Source organism: Hemiscyllium ocellatum, chromosome 3 (genome assembly GCF_020745735.1).
Source record: "Hemiscyllium ocellatum isolate sHemOce1 chromosome 3, sHemOce1.pat.X.cur, whole genome shotgun sequence".
Lineage (NCBI taxonomy): Eukaryota > Metazoa > Chordata > Chondrichthyes > Orectolobiformes > Hemiscylliidae > Hemiscyllium > Hemiscyllium ocellatum.
Window position 1 is genome coordinate 58,528,387 of NC_083403.1, and position 19,852 is coordinate 58,548,238.

Below are 19,852 nucleotides of genomic sequence, written 5' to 3' on the forward strand. Positions count from 1 at the left end.
TCAAAGAGTGTGGTGCTGGAAGAGCACAGCCAGTCAGGCAGCATCCGAGCAGCAGGAGAGTTGACATTTCGGGCATAAGGTCTTCATCAGGAATGGGGCTCTGGCTCGGAGGGCCGAAGGGAGTGTTCCTATGCTGGAATTTTATTTTTTTCTATTAACAATCAATATCCAACTTCTAACATCTGATTTTAATATCTTCATGGACTATACCAACTTTTAAAAAGGACAAGTACTGAAGTCATAGAGTCATCGAGATATACAGCATAGAAATAGACCCTTCGGTCCAACCTGTCCATGCTGACCAGATATCCCAACCCAATCTAGTCCCACCTGCCAGCACCTGGCCCATATCCCTCCAAACCCTTCCAATTCATATACCCATCCAAATGCCTTTTAAATGTTGCAATTGTACCAGCCTCCACCACATCCTCTGGCAGCTCATTCCATACACTTACCCTCTGCGTGAAAAAGTTGCCCCTTAGGTCTCTTTTATAACTTTCCCCTCTCACCCTAAACCTATGCCCTCTAGTTCTGGACTCCCCGACCCCAGCGAAAAAAACTTTGTCTAATTACCTTATCCATGCCCCTCATAATTTTGTAAACCTCGATAAGGTCACTCCTCAGCCCCCGACACTCCAGGGAAAACAACCCCAGCCTGTTCATCCTCTCCCTGTAGCTCAGATCCTCCAACCCTGACAACATCCTTGTAAATCTTTTCTGAACCCTTTCAAGTTTCACAACATCTTTCAGATAGGAAGGAGACCAGAATTGTATGCAATATTCCAAAAGTGGCCTAACCAATGTCCTGTACAGCTGCAACATGACCTCCCAACTCCTGTACTCAATACTCTGACCAATAAACAAAAGCATACCAAATGCCTTCTTCACTTTCCACTTTTAAGGAGCTATGATTCTGCACTCCAAGGTCTCTTTGTTCAGCAACACTCCCTAGGACCTTACCATTAAGTGTATAAGTCCTGCTAAGATTTGCTTTCCCAAAATGCAGCACCTCACATTTATCTGAATTAAACTCCATCTGCCACTTCTCAGCCTATTGACCCATCTCATCCAGATCCTGCTGTAATCTGAGGTTACCCTCTTCGCTCTCCACTACATCTCCAATTTTGGTGTCATCTGCAAACTTATGAACTGTACCTCTTATGCTCGCATCCAAATCATTTATGTAAATGACAAAAAGTAGAGGGCCCAGCACCGATCCTTGTGGCACTCCACTGGTCACATGCCTCCAGTCTGAAAAACAACTCTCTACCACCACTCTCTGTCTTCTACCTTTGAGCCAGTTTTGTATCCAAATGGCTAGTTCTCCCTGTATTCCATGAGATCTAACCTTGCTAATCAGTCTCCCGTGGGGAACCTTGTCGAACGCCTTACTGAAGTCCACATAGATCAGATCTATTGCTCTGCCCTCATCAATCCTCTTTGTTACTTCTTCAAAAAACTCAATCAAGTTTGTGAGACATGATTTCCCATGCACAAAGCCATGATGACTATCCCGAATCAGTCCTTGCCTTTCCAAATCCACGTACATCCTGTTCCTCAGAAATTCCCTCCAACATCTTTCCCACCACCAAGGTCAGGCTCACCGGTCTATAGTTCCCTGGATTGTCTTTATCACCCTTCTTAAACAGTGGCACCACATTAGCCAACCTCCAGTCTTCCGGCACCTCAACTGTGACTATCGATGATACAAATATCTCAGCAAGAGGCCCAGCAATCACTTCTCTAGCTTTCCTCAGAGTTCTCAGGTACACCTGATCAGGTCCTGGGGATTTATCCACCTCTAAGCATTTCAAGACATCCAGCACTTCCTCCTCAGTAATCTGGACATTTTGTAAGATGTCTCCATCTATTTCCTTACAGTCTGTATCTTCCATATCCTTTTCCACAGTAAATACTGATGCAAAATATTCATTTAGTATCTCCCCCATTTTCTGTGGCTCCACACAAAGGCCGTCTTCCTGATCTTTGAGGGGCCCTATTCTCTCCCTCGTTACCCCTTTTATCTTTTATATATTTGTAAAAACCTTTGGATTCTCCTTAATTCTATTTGCCAAAGCTATCTCATGTCCCCATTTTGCCCTCCTGATTTCCCTCTTAAATATACTCCTACTTTCTTTATACTCTGAGGATTCACTCAATCTATCCTGTCTGTACCTGACATATGCTTCTTCTTTATCTTAATCAAACCCTCAATTTCTTTAGTCATCCAGCATTCCCTATACCTACCAGCCTTCCCTTTCACCCTGACAGGAATATACTTTCCCTGGATTCTTGTTATCTCATTTCTGAAGGCTTCCCATTTTCCAGCTGTCCCTTTACCTGCGAACATCTGCCTCTAATCAGCTTTTGAAAGTTCTCGCCTAATACCGTCAAAATTGGCCTTTCTCCAATTTAGAACTTCAACTTTTAGATCTGGTCTATCCTTCTTCATCACTATTTTAAAATGAATAGAATTATGGTCGCTGGCCTCAAAGTGCTCCCCCACTGATACCTTAGTCACCTGCCCTGCCTTATTTCCCAATAGTAGGTCGCGTTTTGCACCTTCTCAAGTAGGTACATCAACATACTGAATCAGAAAATTGTCTTGTATACACTTAACAAATTCCTCTCCATCTAAACCTTTAACACTAGAGCAGTCCCAGTCGATGTTTGGAAAGTTAAAATCCCCTACTATAACTACCCCATTATTCTTACAGATAGCTGAGAAATCCTTACAAGTTTGTTTCTCAATTTCCCTCTGACTATTGGGGTCTATAATACAAACCCAATAAGGTGATCATCCCTTTCTTATTTCTCAGTTCCACCCAAGTAACTTCCCTGGATGTCTTTCTGGGAATATCCTCCCTTAGCACAGCTGCAATGTTATCCCTTATCAAAAATGCCACTCCCTCTCCTCTTTTGCCTCCCTTTCTATCCTTCCAGTAGCATTTGTATCCTGGAACATTCAGCTGCCAGTCCTGCCCATCCCTGAGCTATGTTTCCGTAATTGCTATGATATCCCAGTCCCACGTTCCTAACCATGCCCGGAGTTCATCTGCCTTCCCTGTTAGGCCCCTTGCATTGAAATAAATGCAGTTTAATTTATTAGTCCTACCTTGTCCCTGCCTGCCCTGAGTATTTGACTCACTTCTGTTCTCAGGTGTACCTGTCTCAGATCGATCTCTTTCCTCACTATCTCCTGGGTTCCCCCCCAACCCCCAACCTTACTAGTTGAAATCCTCCCAAGCAGTTCTAGCAAATTTCCCTGTCAGTATATTAGTCCCCTTCCAATTTAGGTGCAATCCATCCTTCTTGTACAGGTCACTTCTACCCTAAAAGAGATTCCAATGATCCAAAAATGTGAATCCTTCTCCCATACACCAGCTCCTCAGCCATGCATTCATCTGCTCTATCCTCCTATTCCTGCCCTCAGTTGCTCGTAGCACTGATAGTAATCTAGATATTACTACCCTCGAGGACCTCCTTTTTAAATTTCTACCTAACTCTCTGTAATCTCCCTTCAGAGTCTCAACCTTTTCCCTTCCAATGTCGTTGGTTCCAATGTGGACAATGACCTCCTGCTGGCCCCTCTCCCCCGTGAGAACATTCTGCACCCTCTCTGAGACATCCTTGGTTCTGGCACCAGGGAAACAACACACCATTCTGCTTTTTCTCTGCTGGCCACAGAAATGTTTGTCTGTACCTCTGACTACAGAATCCCCTAATACAATTGATCTCTTGGAAGCCGACATACCCCTCGTTGCATTAGAGCTAGTCTCAATACCAGAAATTTGGCGTTTGTGCTACGTTCCCATGAGAATCCATCACCCCCTACATTTTCCAAATAGCATACCTGTTTGAAATGGGTATATCTACAAAAGACTCCTGCTCTAGCTGCCCCTACCTCTCTCACCCTTCCTGGAGTTAACCCATCTATGTGACTGTATCTGAGACATTTCCCCCCTTTCTATAACTGCCATCCATCACATACTGTTGCTGTTGCAAATTCCTCATCGCTTCTATGTGTGTCTCCAACCGATCCACTCGATCTGATAAGATTCGCATCCAACAGCATTTATGGCACATATAATCCGCAGTAACCCTTAAACTCTCTTTAAACTCCCACATCTGACAAGAAGTACATATCACTGCAAAGGCCATTTTTGCTCCTTCACAATCAACAGACCCAGAAAATAACACCATCTTATTCCTCGACAAAACACTGCCCCAGGTTAAATTAATAGCTATGGCTTATATTTTAAGTTTAATCAAGAGACTTATCTCCAAAAACATACAATCAAGAAAGAATCTACTGTACCCACTACTGCAGCCTCTCTCTTGGACAGACTGAAAACAACAATTAACTTATCTGATTCTGTGCTGTGAACTTCGCCCAACAGTTCCTCCAAGATTAGTTGTGAATTTCACTGTTTGTTAATTTTCCCAGATGCACTCTGATGTCCAGCGATACACGAATTCAAACAGCAAAGGTGGTAACCGTGCAGGATTTTTTTCTCTCTCCTGCACTGTCCTCACCATGTGCTTCCTTTATCTGCTCTGCTCTCTTGTAAACTGCTGTTGTTTTGACTGTTTTTCCCCAAAGTTCCAAGATAATGCAGCAGCATATAAAACAGTAATTGCTGCTCCTGGAATTCGAGGAAATCACCTCCAACACCTAAAATACCTCAAAAAAAGGAGCAGCTGTTACAGCCAGAAATTTTTCCCATCCTCGTGAAATGGCTGCTGTGATCCATTGACTATGTTGAGCCAAATTCTTAAAATCATCAGTAAACAAAGATCAGTCTGAGCTAAAATAATCATTGTGAAAGGCACTGAAATTCAGATCTATATCTCGTGATTGAATAAAGTGTTTCTGAATATTGGGAGGTAAGAGATTAGCTGGTTGGCCAGTTTGAGAGATGATTAAACTTATGGGTGTATATAGTACAGAAATTAATTAGACAACAGGGTAGGTATCTAGAAAGGCATATAGTTATACAGTAGGCTCAGTGCTTGAAGTAGGAATACACTTGACATAGACATTTTAAGAGTTAAAACAAAATACTCAATGTCAGCATTAATTGGACTTCTCTGACCTCGAGGAGACAAGAGTAATTTAAACAATTCAAAGAGATATAACCAGAATAATGTTACCAAGGTGGAAACCCATTTAACACTTTAGAATGATAACTGTTGCATATGGAAACCTGTTTGAATTGTCAAGATAAAAGGTGACTGGATGAGGGTACAGCAGGAGCTCAGACAGCCTTAGAATGGAAAGTGTTTATCCCAAGCAGGGTGGTCTGGCAGTAGTTAGCACTGATGCCGCACAGTACTAGGGACCTGGGTTTGATTCTATTCTGGGGTGACTGTCGGTGCAGAGCTTGCACGTCTCCCTGTGTCTGTATGGGTTTCCACCGGGTGCTCTGGTTTCCTCCCACAGTGCAAAGATGTGCAAGTTAGGTGGATTAGCCATGCTGAATTACCAATAGCATTCCGGAACATGTAGGTTAGGTGCATTGGCCATGGGAAGTGCAGGATTACAGAAACAGGGTAAGGTGATGGGTCTGGGTGCGGTGTTCTTCAGAGGGTCAGTGTGGACTTGTTGAGCCAAATGGCCTGTTTTCACACTTTTGGGATTCTGTGGATTCCAACGAGACAGATCTTGACAATATAATTGTCTCATCCAGTCCACTGTCATGAGACAGACTGTACTGTGAGTAATAAGCGTAACTGTAACAGAAGAAAAGTACAGTGCATGCTGGAGATCTGGAAAAGCAGGAAGTGCTGGAGAAATGTATCAGGTCTGGCAGCATCTGAGGAAAAAGAAACAGAATTAATATGGAGTCCAATATGATGCATCTTTGGAAAGGAAGCATAATACAAATAACCATCATGTATATTAGCATATAGAGAAATCTTAGCAGAACAGTTCTCATACATTGATACAGCTCAAGAGAACTTTCCTATTTGCATCCTCCCTCCCCACTATCAATGGCCCCAGACACATGTTCCATGTGAAGCAGTGACTTGCCAGCACTGAATTCAATCTAGCCTACTGAATGTGCAACTCACAATGTGGTCTCCTCTATACTGGGGAGACAAAAACACAAAATGGGTGACACTTTGAGGAACGCCTCTGCTCCATTCGTAAAAATAACCCCAAGCTTGCCTGCCATTTCAACACATTACCGCGTTCCCATGCCAATATGGGTGTCTCAGACCTCCTGCAGTGCTCCAGCGAAGCCCAACATAATCCAAAAGAACAACATCTCATCTTCCACCTTGATACCTCACAGCTCTCAGAACTCAACATTGACAATTTCAAAGAATGAACACCCTTCTCCATATTCAGTACTCCCAGGTCCTGCTCTGTATTATCCGGGTTATTTCTAGCAAATTTGCAACTATTCCCACTTTCCATGAGCACTCATGCAGCATTTCTCTCTCCCAGCTTATCAGCATTCCTTTTGCTTCTGTTTCTCTCCCTCTATCTCTCTGGTCGCCATTTTCATCTATTCAATCACTTCTTTCCTCCAGTCCTTATCAATAGCATAAATGCCGAGGTAAAAACAATGACTGCAGATGCTGGAAACCAAATTCTGGATCAGTGGTGCTGGAAGAGCACAGCAGTTCAGGCAGCATCCAACAAGCAGCGATATCGACGTTTCGGGCAAAAGCCCTTCCCAAAACGTCGATTTCGCTGCTCGTTGGATGCTGCCTGAACTGTGCTCTTCCAGCACAACTGATCCAGAATAGCGTAAATGCCACCACTTCCCAGCTACTTTCAGTTCTGAAGAAGTATCACTGGACTTTATATTTAGATTAGATTCCCTACAGTGTGGAAACAGGCCCTTCAGCCCAAGCAGTCCACACCGACCCTCCGAAGAGTAACCCACCCAGACCCATCACCCTCTGACTAATGCACCGAACACATGACCAATTCACCTTACCTGCATATCTTTGGACTGTGGGAGGAGATCGGAGAACCCAAAGGAAACCTACGCAGACAGGTGGAGAATGTGCAAACTCTACACAGACAGTCGCCTGAGGTTGGAATCGAACCTGGGACCCTGGTGCTGTGAGGTAGCAGTGCTAACCACTGAGCCACTGTGCCGCCCAAAGAAATGGAGCTGCAGTGAGCCTGACATAATTTGAACACGCAATCTGGATTCAGACGTGCTACCGTTGCGCCACAACACACAAACTCTGTTTCTTTCTCCCACAGATGATTCCAGACCTGCTGAGTTTCTCCAGTACTTTGTTCTTGTTTCAGATGTTCAGCATCCACAGCGTTTGTTTTATTTTATGCAGTTACTTGTGTTGGATGACGTATTATTCAAGTAATCTGTTGTCAAATTGTCCAACCAAACCCTTAAAATGCCTATGTCAAGAGCATCCCTACATCAAGCTTCTAGCCTATTGTATAACTATATGCCCTTCTAAATACCTACCATGTTGTCTAATTTGTTTCTGTACTATATACACCCATAAGTTTAATCATCTCTCAAACTGGCCAACCAGCTAATCTCTTACCTCCCAATATTCCAAAACACTTTATGCAATCAAGGGATTAGATTAGATACCCTACAGTGTGGAAACAGGCCCTTCAGCCCAACCAGTCCACACTGACCCTCCGAAGAGTAACCCATCCAGACCCATTTCCCTCTGACTAATGCACCTAACACTATGGACAATTTAGCATGGCCAATTCACCTGACCTGCACATTTTTGGACTGTGGGAGGAAACCGGAGCACCCGGAGGAACCCCATGCAGACACAGGGAGAATATGCCTGAATTTGAATTTCAGTGCCTTTCATAATGATGATTTTAGCTCAGACTGATCTTTGTTTACTGATGGTTTTTGTTCACATGCATCTGTTCGATGTCTGTAGCCTGATTGAGAGAAACTGCTAAACATCATTAAATGTACATGAGCACATGGGCTAGTGACGAAGCTGAACTGTGCTGTCAGAGTCATCAATTTGGTTCTAACCCTTAATTTAGCATTGCTACAATAATAGTGTTGAGCCAGTTTATTATAGAATTACAGTTGTTAGATTATTAGAGGTTGCTGACTTCTAAATTATATTGAGCAAAGAAATCTCCATTTTACATTTGCTTTGAAATTAAACCATTGTGACAGCAAAATAGTTAAGAATACAAGGACTGGGGTAAATAGCAATTGGCCAAAATACTTTCCCAAATTCAAATTCCTGATTCAGAGGCATCCGCTCCTCATGGGATCTTGTTGCTCCAGTGCCTGTCCATATCCCACAGGGTAAGAGCCACATGTAGTTTTAGTATCACCCTAAGCTGAACTCTTGAAACACCCAGCACCCACCACAAACCATCAGAGACAGCATATAATGACACACACATGAGCCTCAACACCAGTTCAGTAATATTCAATGGCCAGTGAGCTACTCAAATTTCTACTTCAACCCCCAGGGCCCAAAGGCAACTAGTGATAACTAGCATCCAGCCTCCACATATGAACAAGGTGAATATAAATCAATCGTCTAACAGAGGACTTGCTGAGAGTCCTGCCTCCTGAAAGGAAGCCAATCTCAAACCTCCAGAATATCGACTGAAAAAGGAGAGAGAAGATTGGACAGCAATGAAGCAATATTAGCAAATACAACAGGTGATCAAATAACAGAGAGGATGTGAAAGGTGAATAAGAAGATACATCAGAAGCAGGCGGTTTGGGACTGGGGTATTACTGTGGATGTCCATGCCTTGATTATAATTATTTCTCGTGTATTAGGATGCAACTTGCATGCAAAGTTGGACTCATTAATGAACATGGAGTTTGCTGCTGGCATAGATGCCAAAAAGAACAGATTGCATTTCTTCAGATTGTTCCCAATCAGATAGGGTTTCTAGGGAGGTACAGCTCTACAGACTAATTGGAACTCAAAAACCTAACCTACCAACTGACTACTACAATTGGGCCACCAATGATAATGGCTTCCTTGGACAGGGACAAGGGCTAAAAGGGGAGACTGTGGTGCACATAGGTACAGAAATTAATTACGCATTAGACAAATATAAAAGCGCAGATAGATATATAGCAGGCTGGGAGCTTGGTGTGGGGTGACACTTGATTTCTACAAAACTTTAAGATGAGCTTCCTCACCATCATCCAACTGCTCATTATCTTTAAAAAGTGTCAATTGCTTATAAACTATAAATATGTCATAGACTTTTATATTTTTCCACACTAGGTTTGAATGCAACACAAAAATCATTCTAATATTAAATTGATTAATGCCAGAATAAATACACAATTATTCTGCATATTCAAAACAGATCTATGGTTCCACTGATGTACATCTGTCAAAAAAAGAATAAAAAGGAATTCTTGAATCTTGATAGTGCTTGTCCCAACCACCGGACCTCTCGAAGTTCTTTTACAGCCAAAATTTTGAAGTGTTGAACTGTCATTACTCGCTGCGTAATTTTGGAATGTTGTTTAAGGCGGGAGTGTGAGCTGATCATTGAATATTCTTAAGGTGGAGGCACATTGGATTCTTGTCAGACAAAGGAATCAAAAGGTTATCGGGCATATTTTGGAATGTGGAGCTCAAAACATGGTAGAATAGATGATGGAAGAGCAGTTAATAGATAAAATGGACTACTTCCACTTCTACTTCATACGTGCATATTTAACTAGGTAGCCAACTACCTTTAAATGGGATTCATTTCTTAGAAGCATCAAAAATACAGTCTGCTGCGAATATGAAAGTGTTGACAAACTTACTCGGAAATAATCACTGCATGCTGCCAGCACTGCTTTGTGGGCATGGAATTTTTGTTCCTCAGCAACCAGAATGACATCGCATAGTATCCCATCATTCCTTTGCTGGTTCAGAGCTGCTAAAACGGCATCCTTATGAGACTTCGATTGGCAGAGCCTGTGACCTGTCAGCATCTCTTTAATGCTGTAAAATTAAACAAAGTAGTTTGTCAAGAAAGATAAGGCTCTTCCCATCAAACAGTACACTGCAGTCAAAATGTATTACACTGAGTGAAACATATCCCCTACACTAAACTGTTCTCAATAAATGAAAGTAGAAATCCTTTAGAAATAAAATGAAAGCTTTCTTTCCAATCAATAACTAGAAAATGATGAAACCACCATCCAGCTAGTGAGAGCCACAGGCTTGGTTAGAAACAAAGCTTTAAAAATCTCATGACTGCTCGACTCATGATTAAATCCTGAGACAGAACCCGTAGCAATGTAGACAATAATAGCTGGCTATTTTGTACAGAGTGTGCATTAAAACTATTTTAAGAGTTCAACTTAAATCACAGACAAGTATATTAGAAATAAAACAGGAAACAAATAAACTCACTAAATTGCCTACATCTTACTAGCTGTGGAATACAAGTCACTGACAATATTTCACTGCTGCAGACTTGTAGTCTGACAAAAGGATCAAATGCTTCAACTAAATTAAATATCAGCTAGTTAAATGTTACATCACACACACACACTCGTGGGTCAGATACACAGTACCTGAGGCACATCTCAGATGGCATATTCCAATCCAGACCCAGCAGGTATCAGTACAAAAGTCGGTGAAGGTGTAAGCGCCCAGCTGAAAGTGCAACAATGGAATAGCAATGTGTGAGCATGAATAGGTTTGGCTCTAGTTGATTGTACAAGCATGGATTCCAAAGGCTCATCCAACACTGAATTAGGTTTATCACAAACAGCAAATGAAAGGATGGTTTAGATTAATGATTATGCAGCTTCTGCCTTGGGTTTTCCATTTCTCAATTTGTACAGGGTTTTAAGTTAAGAAACTATTTTGTTTATAACAGTTGTATTCAGTATTACACAAAATAATTTTACAAAATGCACAAATCAGCTAACTGGCAAAGCATTACTAGAATATTTTCAAAACGTCATATCCTTTATCAGCAACACAAAAAATAAACAAACAAACAAAATCTTCTATACACCCATCTCTAATGTTAGAAGATCTCCCATGGCAGTGTTAAACTGGAGGGGGTTCTTTTAGAAATAAAGGAGAGTTATACAATGTAATACACAATGAATTTTTAATCAATCAGTAAGTTACGTCTATGTGCCAGCGTTAAGACCACTTGGCTTAATGGTTGTAATTAGGTCAATGAGAGCATTTTCTTTGTAGAATGACAGCTGTTTGTTAATAGCTACTAGAGTCTCTAGTCTATTGTCTATTAACAAACAGCATGAAATGACTAGCTAGCAAGCTTCCTTTCTTTATAAAATTAAACATTTGAATGTCTGAAGACGTTGGAAGTGTACTAATGATATAATAAAATATACCACGGGACGGAGCGATTGTGAGAAGCAGATTCAGCCAGAGAGATGGATGGTGTTGCCAGTGAGCGGAGTTGGTAGTGGAGTTGAAGATGGTAGTTTACTGATGTCCAACAATTTTCTGTGGCCTTGTTCACAGCAACTTGATTAATGGTCTGTTTTAAAAAGTCAAAAGAAAAAAATGAAAACTATCATTCTGTTGCGTACATGATGCTCTGTCCCTTGTGGACTGCAAAGTTTAATTACTTAGAATCAGACATACAGCACAGAAACAGACCTTTCAGTCCAACTCATCCATGTCAACCAGACAGCCCAATCTGACCTAGTTACATTTGCCAGCATTCAATCCATTTCGCTCTAATCCCTTCCTGTTCATATACCCATCCAGGTGCCTTTTAAATATCATAATTGCACCTGCCTCCACCACTTCCTCTGGTAGCTCATTTGCATACATGCATCACCATAGTGAAAATAGCCCTCAGGCGCTTTTTAGATCTTTCCCCTCTCACCTTTCCTCGACTTTCGGAAAGATTTTATGAACCTCTATAAGGTCATCCCTCAGCCTCCAATGCTCTAGGGAAAACAGCCCCAGCCCACTCAGCCTCTCCCTATAGCTGAAACCTTCCAACCATGACAACATTCTTCTATATATTTTCTGAGCCCTTTCAAGTTTAACAACATATTTCCTATAGAAGGGTGACCAGAATTGTACAGTCTTCTAAAATTGGCCTCACCAACGTCCTGCACAGACACATGATGTCTCAACCCCTGAACTCAATGTTCTGACCAATGAAGGCAATTAAGCCAAATGCCTACTTCACCACCCTGTCTACCTGAGACTCCACTTTCAAGAAACAATGCACCTCCGCCCCTAGGTCTCTTTGTTCGGCCTTCCAGTAGCTGCATCAACCCTGCCTGGTTTGTCTTACCAAAATACATAGCTCACATTTATCTAATTTAAACTCTATCTGCCACTCCTTGGCCCATCTGATCATGGGTCCTGCTGTACTCAGAGATAATTTTCTTCACCACCTATTTCGGCATCATCTGGAAACCTACAAACTATACCTCCTATGTTTAGATCCAAATCATTTTTATACATGACAAAAAGCTGTGGACCCAGCATGGATTCTAGTGGAACACTGCTGGTCACAAGCCACCAGTCTGAAAATCAACTCTCTACTACCACCCTGTGTCTCCTACCTCAAACCAACTTAATATCCAGTTGGCCAGCTCTCCCTGGATCTCATGTGATCAAACCTTATTAACCAGTCAACAATGCATAATCTTGTCAAACGCTTTGCTGAAATCCATATAAACAAGGTCCACTGCTTTGCCTTCATCAATATTCTTTGTCACCTCTTCAAAAATCTGAATCAAGTTAGTGAGACATGATTTCCCATGCACAAAGCCTTGTTGACTATCTCTAATCAGTTCATGCCTTTCTAAATGCACATTAACCCAGTCCCTCAGAATCCCCTCCAACAACTGACGTAAGGCTCACCAGTCTATAGTTCCCTGGCTTTTCGTTACAGCCTTTCTGAAATAATGACATCTCATTAAATGCCAACCTACAGTCTTCTGGTATCTCAACCTTGGCTGTTGATGATACAAATATCTCAGCAAGGGGTCCAACAATCTCTTAGGAGAAAGTGAGGACTGCAGATGCTGGAGATCAGAGCTGAAAATGTGTTGCTGGAAAAACGCAGCAGGTTAGGCAGCATCCAAGGAGCAAGAGAATCGATGTTTCGGGCATGAGCCCTTCTTCAAAGAAGGGTTCATGCCCGAAACGTCGATTCTCCTGCTCCTTGGATGCTGCCTGACCTGCTGCGCTTTTCCAGCAACACATTTTCAGTCCAGCAATCTCTTCCTTAGCTTCCCACAAAGTTCAGGGAAACACCTGATCAGGTCCCAGGGATTTGTCTACCTTTATGCATTTTAAAGACTTCTAGTACCTTCTCTTCTGTAATATGATCTCTTTTGAAGATATCACTATATTTTCCCCAAGTTCCATAGCTTCCATGCCCTTCTACACAGTAAACACTGACAAAGTATTCAGTATTTCACCCATCTCCTTTGGTTCTGTACAGACACCCACATTGATCATTAAGGGTCCCTATTCTCTCCCTGGTTACTCTTTTGCCCTTAATACACTTAGAGTCTCCTTAATCCTATTTGCCAAATCTATCTCCTGTCCCCTTTTTGTCCTCCCGATTTTCCTCGAGTATCATCCAACTGTCTTTATACTGCTCTAGGAATAACTTGATCCCTGCTGTCTATACCTGATAATATGCCTTTTTCTTGACTAGTGCCTCAATTTCCCTAGTCATCCAGCATCCCGTACACCTTCCAGCCTTGCCGTTCACCCTATAATGAACATATTGTCTCTGAATTTTCATTATCTCATTTTTAAAGGCATCCCATTTTCCAGCCATCCTTTTACCTGCAAATATCTACCCCAATCAACTTTTGAGAGCTCTTGCCTTATCCCAGTATTTACCACTCATCTCTAGTTGCACTCAAGAAGATGGTGGCAATAGAGCACTACTTCATCACAAGCATGTTACTGCAAAAAATATATTTATCAAACTGCCCCAAAATAAATATGCAATATATTTCACGACTTACACCATACTAAAATGGCCACGCAACCTAATCAAATCCTTGCTTGAACAAACACTGATGTATTATTGAACATTGTATATTTTCTCCAAAGATAATTGTCTCAGCATAAGATTAGCTATCATTACTCTTCAGCTGTATATTTGCTTCCTGAGGAAATTATTCCAATGTTATCCATTTGCTAAATGCTAATGCAGGTTCATAAAATAAATGCTGTTTATAGTAATGAGTTGCTTGCTAAGACAGACCTATTTTGACCAACTACATTTAAAAGGAAAAATATCTGGCTTCTCACCAACAATTTACTTTTTATACCTTACAGAAATTGCAGCAAATATAACAAACATGAACAAATGTTTCATGAATCCAATCCTAGTTACTGCTTTGAACAAGACCATTTAGCTGCCAACATTGAAGAATCATAGCAGTTGTTGTATGTTATAGCAATCTGTTAATCTACTGCAATGGAGTTCATTTCCCAAAAATTATTTTGAAAAACATGCCTTCAGGAAAAGGAGCATCAGATTATTTCTCACACTGACACAACAAGTGTCGATTGACAGATCCTGATTTTCTAGTACATCTTTCATGATATAAATACAGATGCCATTTTGCAAAAAAAAACCTGCTGCTGAAACGTTTCATTGGGTTGTAACTTCCAGAACATACCTTGCTTCAAGACAAGGTTTGGACAAAAGATCATTGATGTGAACAGTTAGTTCACGGTGAGTAAGTCTGTAGAAGAGTCACTAGACTCGAAATATTAACTTGCTTTTCTTCCCACACATGCTACCAGACCTGCTGAGTTTCACCAGCAGTTTTTCTTTCAGATCTCCTACATCTGCAGTTCTTTATTCTATTTATATGAATAGTTAGCATTGTTTTTCTTCAGATTTGGAAAGACAGAATCATCAGGGCATGAGACGGTAACTTGTCCGATCCAGGCAAGGCCAAATTTCAGGTAGCAGAGATGGGAAGGGAAGTAGAACTGAAACCATAATCAGGTCGGCCATGATCATATCCAATGGCACAGCCAGTAATTCCTGCTCCTAATCTGTATGTTTCTAAATTGTTTAAACAATCTATTACTCTTCCCATTTTTTATATCTTTGCACTTTTAAAATAAGAATATTTATCTTACTATAAATTATATATCAGACTTGACCTCAGTGAATACAAGCAGTGATACATCCTCCCGTGATCCTATGGTGACAGATTCCTGTTATAATACAATGCTGCTGGAAAACATTTCTGCTCATTTCTTCTCAGGAGCCTCTTCTGAAAGAAGAGAAATGCAGATGACAATCATCACCATCTCCAATATGCCTTCAGCAAAACAGGGAAGACATACAAAAAAGGAAGAGATAATGAGGGCACGTTACAACGGCAGGGCATTTATCATGGGTGTCTTTAGACTTCATGCAGTTTGGAATAGTCAGATTGGCAGAGAAGTCATGAGGAAGAATTCAGAGAGTCTACTCAGGACAGGTTCCCAGAATAACAAATCATGGATCCAACCAGGCATCAAGTTATTGCACATCACCAGATCCAAAATAAGGCAGGTTTAATAAATGATGATTTGGAGATGCTGGTGTTGGACTGGGGTGTGCAAAGTTAAAAATCACACAACACCAGGTTATAGTCCAACAGGTTTACTTGGAAGCACAGTAGCTTTCGGAGCATCGCTCCTTCATCAGGTGATTGTGACAATCCGAAAGCTAGTGTGCTTCCAATTAAACCTGTTGGACTATAACCTGGTGTTGTGTGATTTTTAACTTAATAAACGATGTCAGAGTAAATGATCCATTAAGAAATTGTGACCATAACATGAATTTAGCATCCAGTTTGAGGGGAAGGAACTTGGATCAGAAACAATTGATTAGATTAGATTAGATTCCCTACAGGCCCTTCGGCCCAACAAGTCCACACCGACCGTCCAAAGAGTAACCTGCCCAGACCCATTTCCCTCTGACTAATATACTAAACACTAATGGGCAATTTAGCATGGCCAATCCACCTGGCCTGCATATCTTTGGATTGTGGGAGGAAACTGCAGCACCTGGAGGAAACCCACGCAGACACGGGGAGAATGGGCAAACTCCACACAGTCAGTCGTCCGAGGCTAGAATCTAACCCGGGTCCCTGGTGCTGTGAGGCAACAGTGCTAACTACTGACCCACAGTGTCGCCCAAAACAATTGTGCTGAGGCAAAATAAGGGTAATTACAAGTAAGTGAAGGCAGAGCTTGCTAGAGTGGGCTGGGAATGGAATTTAGCAGCAAAGACAGTTGAGGAACAATAGCAGGCATTTAAGAAAATAGTTTAAGGTTCACAGTAAAGGCATACTCCAGTGATTAAGACAGAATCCTTGAAGATAAGCCACTGGTTAACCAGGTGAAGGTAAGGATAAAGTCAAATTGAAAGAAAAAATATACAATATGGCAAAGATTAGTGGTAAGATTTTTGTAGCAGAGAGCGGCGGGAGCTGAGCGGAAGTGAAGTTGGAGCGCAAAGATGGTCGGGAAGGTAATTGGTGGTTATTTAAGAACTTACCTCGATGCCAATGGTCTTTTTGCAGCAGCGAACGGCGGGTGCTGGGCAGAAGTGAAGTCGGACCGCAAAGCCGGTCAGGAAGGTAAGTGATTGTTATTTGAGTGGGTGTGTTCCAGACCCCAGGTCCTACAAAGTAGGGTCTCCCTCCCTCCCTCCTCCTCTAACCCAAATTAAAAGTCCACAGACTTGTCCCAAAAAAGTGGGTCCAAGGAAGTTCCTGTGGATTGAAGAGTGAGACTTTAGCTCAGGAGCCTTTGACAAGGAGGTTGAGTGAAGTGATTATGCCATGGTTGAAGAGGGTGAAGACATGACTGCCAAGCTGGTTCAGTGTGCTACGTGCTTGATGTGGGAGGTCAACGACTCTGGTGTGTCTGGCTCGTACATGTGTGGAAAGTGTGTGCACGTTCAGCTACTGACAGAGCATATTGCAGCACTGATGAAAGAACTCAAGGACCTTAGGCTCAACCAAAAGAACAAGATCTTTCTGGACAAGACCTTCAAGCGAGGTTATTACACAGACCATACCAGAAGAGAGCAGAGGATGAGGAAGGCAGAGAGGAGACAGGTGCAAGAGACCCCAGGGGAAGTACCTGTCAGGAACAAGTTGAATTTTTTGGAAACAGTAGAGACAGATGACACTGCCAGTCCATGAGGTGGCCAGGTCTGTCAATCAAACGTTGGTGTGGAGGCAGAACGGAAGAGTCGGACATTGCATAGAGCATAATAGGGGACCCCATAGTGAGGGAACTGACCGGGGTTTTTGTGGCAGCAGGCGGAACTTAAGGATGGTGTGTTGCCTTCCTGGTTAAAGACATCACAGACAGAGTGCAGGAAATCCTCAAGGAACACGGTGAAGAGCCAGAGGTGGTGGTATTTGTCGGCACAAATGATGTCAGGAAGAAGAGGAGGAACATACTACAGCGGGACTTCGGAGAACTAGGAAGAAGGCTGAAATGCAGGACGTCCAGGGTGGTTATCTCCAGTTTGCTTCCAGTTCCTCGGGCTGGTGAGGCCAGAAACAGGGAGATAATGGACTTGAACGTGTGGCTGGGGAACTGGTGCAGGAAGCAAGGATTTAAATTCTTGGATCACTGGAGTATGTTTTGTGGTAAGCATAAATTATACAAGAGAGACGGTTTACACCTTAATAGGTTAGGGACCAGCATTCTGGCAGGCAGGTTTGCTATTGCAACGCAGCCATGTTTAAACTAAGTAGCGGGGGGGGGACAAACTAGATGTTTAAGAAGGAAATTGAAGGGAAAGTTAGAACAAGGGAAGTCAAGAAAGACAACTGTATCAATGAAGCAGAAAACTCAAAAAGGGATCATGCTGTAAAGTTGAGTGAAATACGAGTTGATGGGAAGGGTGAGGGCTGTAACAAATTAAAATACTATATACGAATGCACGAAGCATTCAAAATAAGATGGATGAGCTTGAGGCTCTTTTGTAAATTGGCAGATACGATAATGTGGGAATAACTGAGACGTGGCTTAAAGTGGACAGGGCCTGGGAAATGAATATTCAAGGCTACATGTGCTATCATAAGGACAGACTGACAGGCAGACGGGGTGGGGTGGCCATGTTGGTAAGGGATGATATTCAGTCCCTTGTGCGGGGGGGGGGAACCTAGAATTAGGGGATGCAGAGTCAGTATGGATACAGCTGAGAAATTCTAAGGGTAAAAAGACCCTCTTGGGAGTTATCTACAGGCCCCCAAACAGTAGTATGGATGTCAGATATAAGTTGAATCAGGAGCTGAAATTGGCCTGTCACAAAGATTTTACTGCAGTTGTTATGGGAGATTTCAACATGCAGGTAGACTGGGAGAATCAGGATGGTATTGGACCTCAAGAAAGAGATTTTGTGGAGTGCCTCCGAGATGGATTCTTAGAACAGCTGGTGCTGGAGCCTACCAGGGAGAAGGCAATTCTGGATCTGGTATTGTGCAACGAACCAGAATTGATCAGGGACCTCGAAGTGAAGGAGCTATTGGGAGGTAGTGACCACAATACAATAAGCTTCAATCTGCAATTTGAGAGGGAGAGGGTACAATCGGAATATTTCTGTTGAATAAAGGGAACTATGGAGTTATGAGGGAGAAGCTGGCCAAAGTTCAATGGTGCAATACCTTAGCAGGGATGACAGTGGAGGAACAATGGCGGATATTTCTGTTTATAATGCAAAAGATGCAGGATCAGTTCATTCCAAAAAGGAAGAAAGATCCTAGGAGGAGGCATGGGAGGCTGTGGCTGACAAGGGAAGTTAAAAAACATATAAAGTTAAAAGAGAAAAATTATAACATAGCAAAGATAAGTGGGAAAACAGAGGACTGGGAAGCTTTTAAAGAACAGACGATTACTAAGAAGGAAATATGCAGAGAAAAAAATGAGGTACAAAGGTAAACTGATCAAAAATATAAAGGAGGATAGTAAAAGCTTTTTTAGGTATGTGAAAGGCAAAAAAATGGTTAAGATTAAAATTGGGCCCTTGAAGACAGAAACAGGGGAATATATTACAGGGAACAAAGAAATGGCAGAAGAATTGAATTGGTACTTCAGATCTGTGTTCACTGGAAAGACACAAGCAATCTCCCTGAGGTAACAGTGGCTGAAGGACCTGAACTTAAGGGAATTTATATTTGCCAGGAACTGGTGTTGGAGAGACTGTTAGGTCTGAAGGTTGATAAGTCCCCGGGACCTGATGGTCTACATCCCAGGGTATTGAAGGAGGTGGCTCGAGAAATCGTGGAGTTCAGTAGATTTGGGATCAGTTCCTGCAGGTTGGAGGGTGGCTAATGTTGTACCACTTTTTAAGAAAGGTGGGAGAGAGAAAGCAGGAAATTATAGACTAGTTAGTCTGACCTCAGTGGTGGGAAAGATGTTCGAGTCTATTATAAAGGATGAAATTATGACACATCTAGATAGTAGTAACAGGATAGGACAGAGTCAGCATGGATTTATGAAGGGGAAATCATGCTTGACTATTCTTCTGGATTTTTTTGAGGATGTAACTCTGAAGATGGACGAGGGAGATCCAGTAGAAGTAGTGTACCTGGACTTTCAGAAAGCTTTTGATAAAGTCCCACTTGGGAGGTTAGTGAGCAAAATTAGAGCGCATGGTATTGGGGGCAAAGTACTAACTTGGATTGAAAGTTGGTTGGCTGACAGGAAACAAAGAGTAGTGATAAACGGCTCCATTTCGGAATGGCAGGCAGTGACCAGTGGGGTACCGCAGGGATCAGTGCTGAGACCGCAGCTTTTTACAATATATATTAATGATATAGAAGATGATGGTATTAGTAATAACATTAGCAAATTTGCTGATGATACTAAGCTGGGTGGCAGGTGAAATGTGATGAGG

At 42.1% G+C, this 19,852-nt stretch overlaps 1 protein-coding gene across 7 annotated transcripts in view; it reads right to left on the reverse strand.

The window, feature by feature from the left end:
• Window positions 1-10,549, reverse strand: part of klhl32 (kelch-like family member 32) — a 253,841-nt gene extending 243,292 nt beyond the window's left edge. For all 7 annotated transcript variants that reach the window (XM_060820859.1, XM_060820854.1, XM_060820853.1 and 4 more), the window contains exons 1-2: window positions 10,527-10,549; window positions 9,768-9,948 (exon numbers count right to left, since the gene is read on the reverse strand). In XM_060820859.1, coding sequence (XP_060676842.1) covers window positions 9,768-9,948; window positions 10,527-10,549 — 204 coding nt within the window. The remainder of the gene's footprint in view (window positions 1-9,767; window positions 9,949-10,526) is intronic.
• Window positions 10,550-19,852: the final 9,303 nt, after the last annotated feature.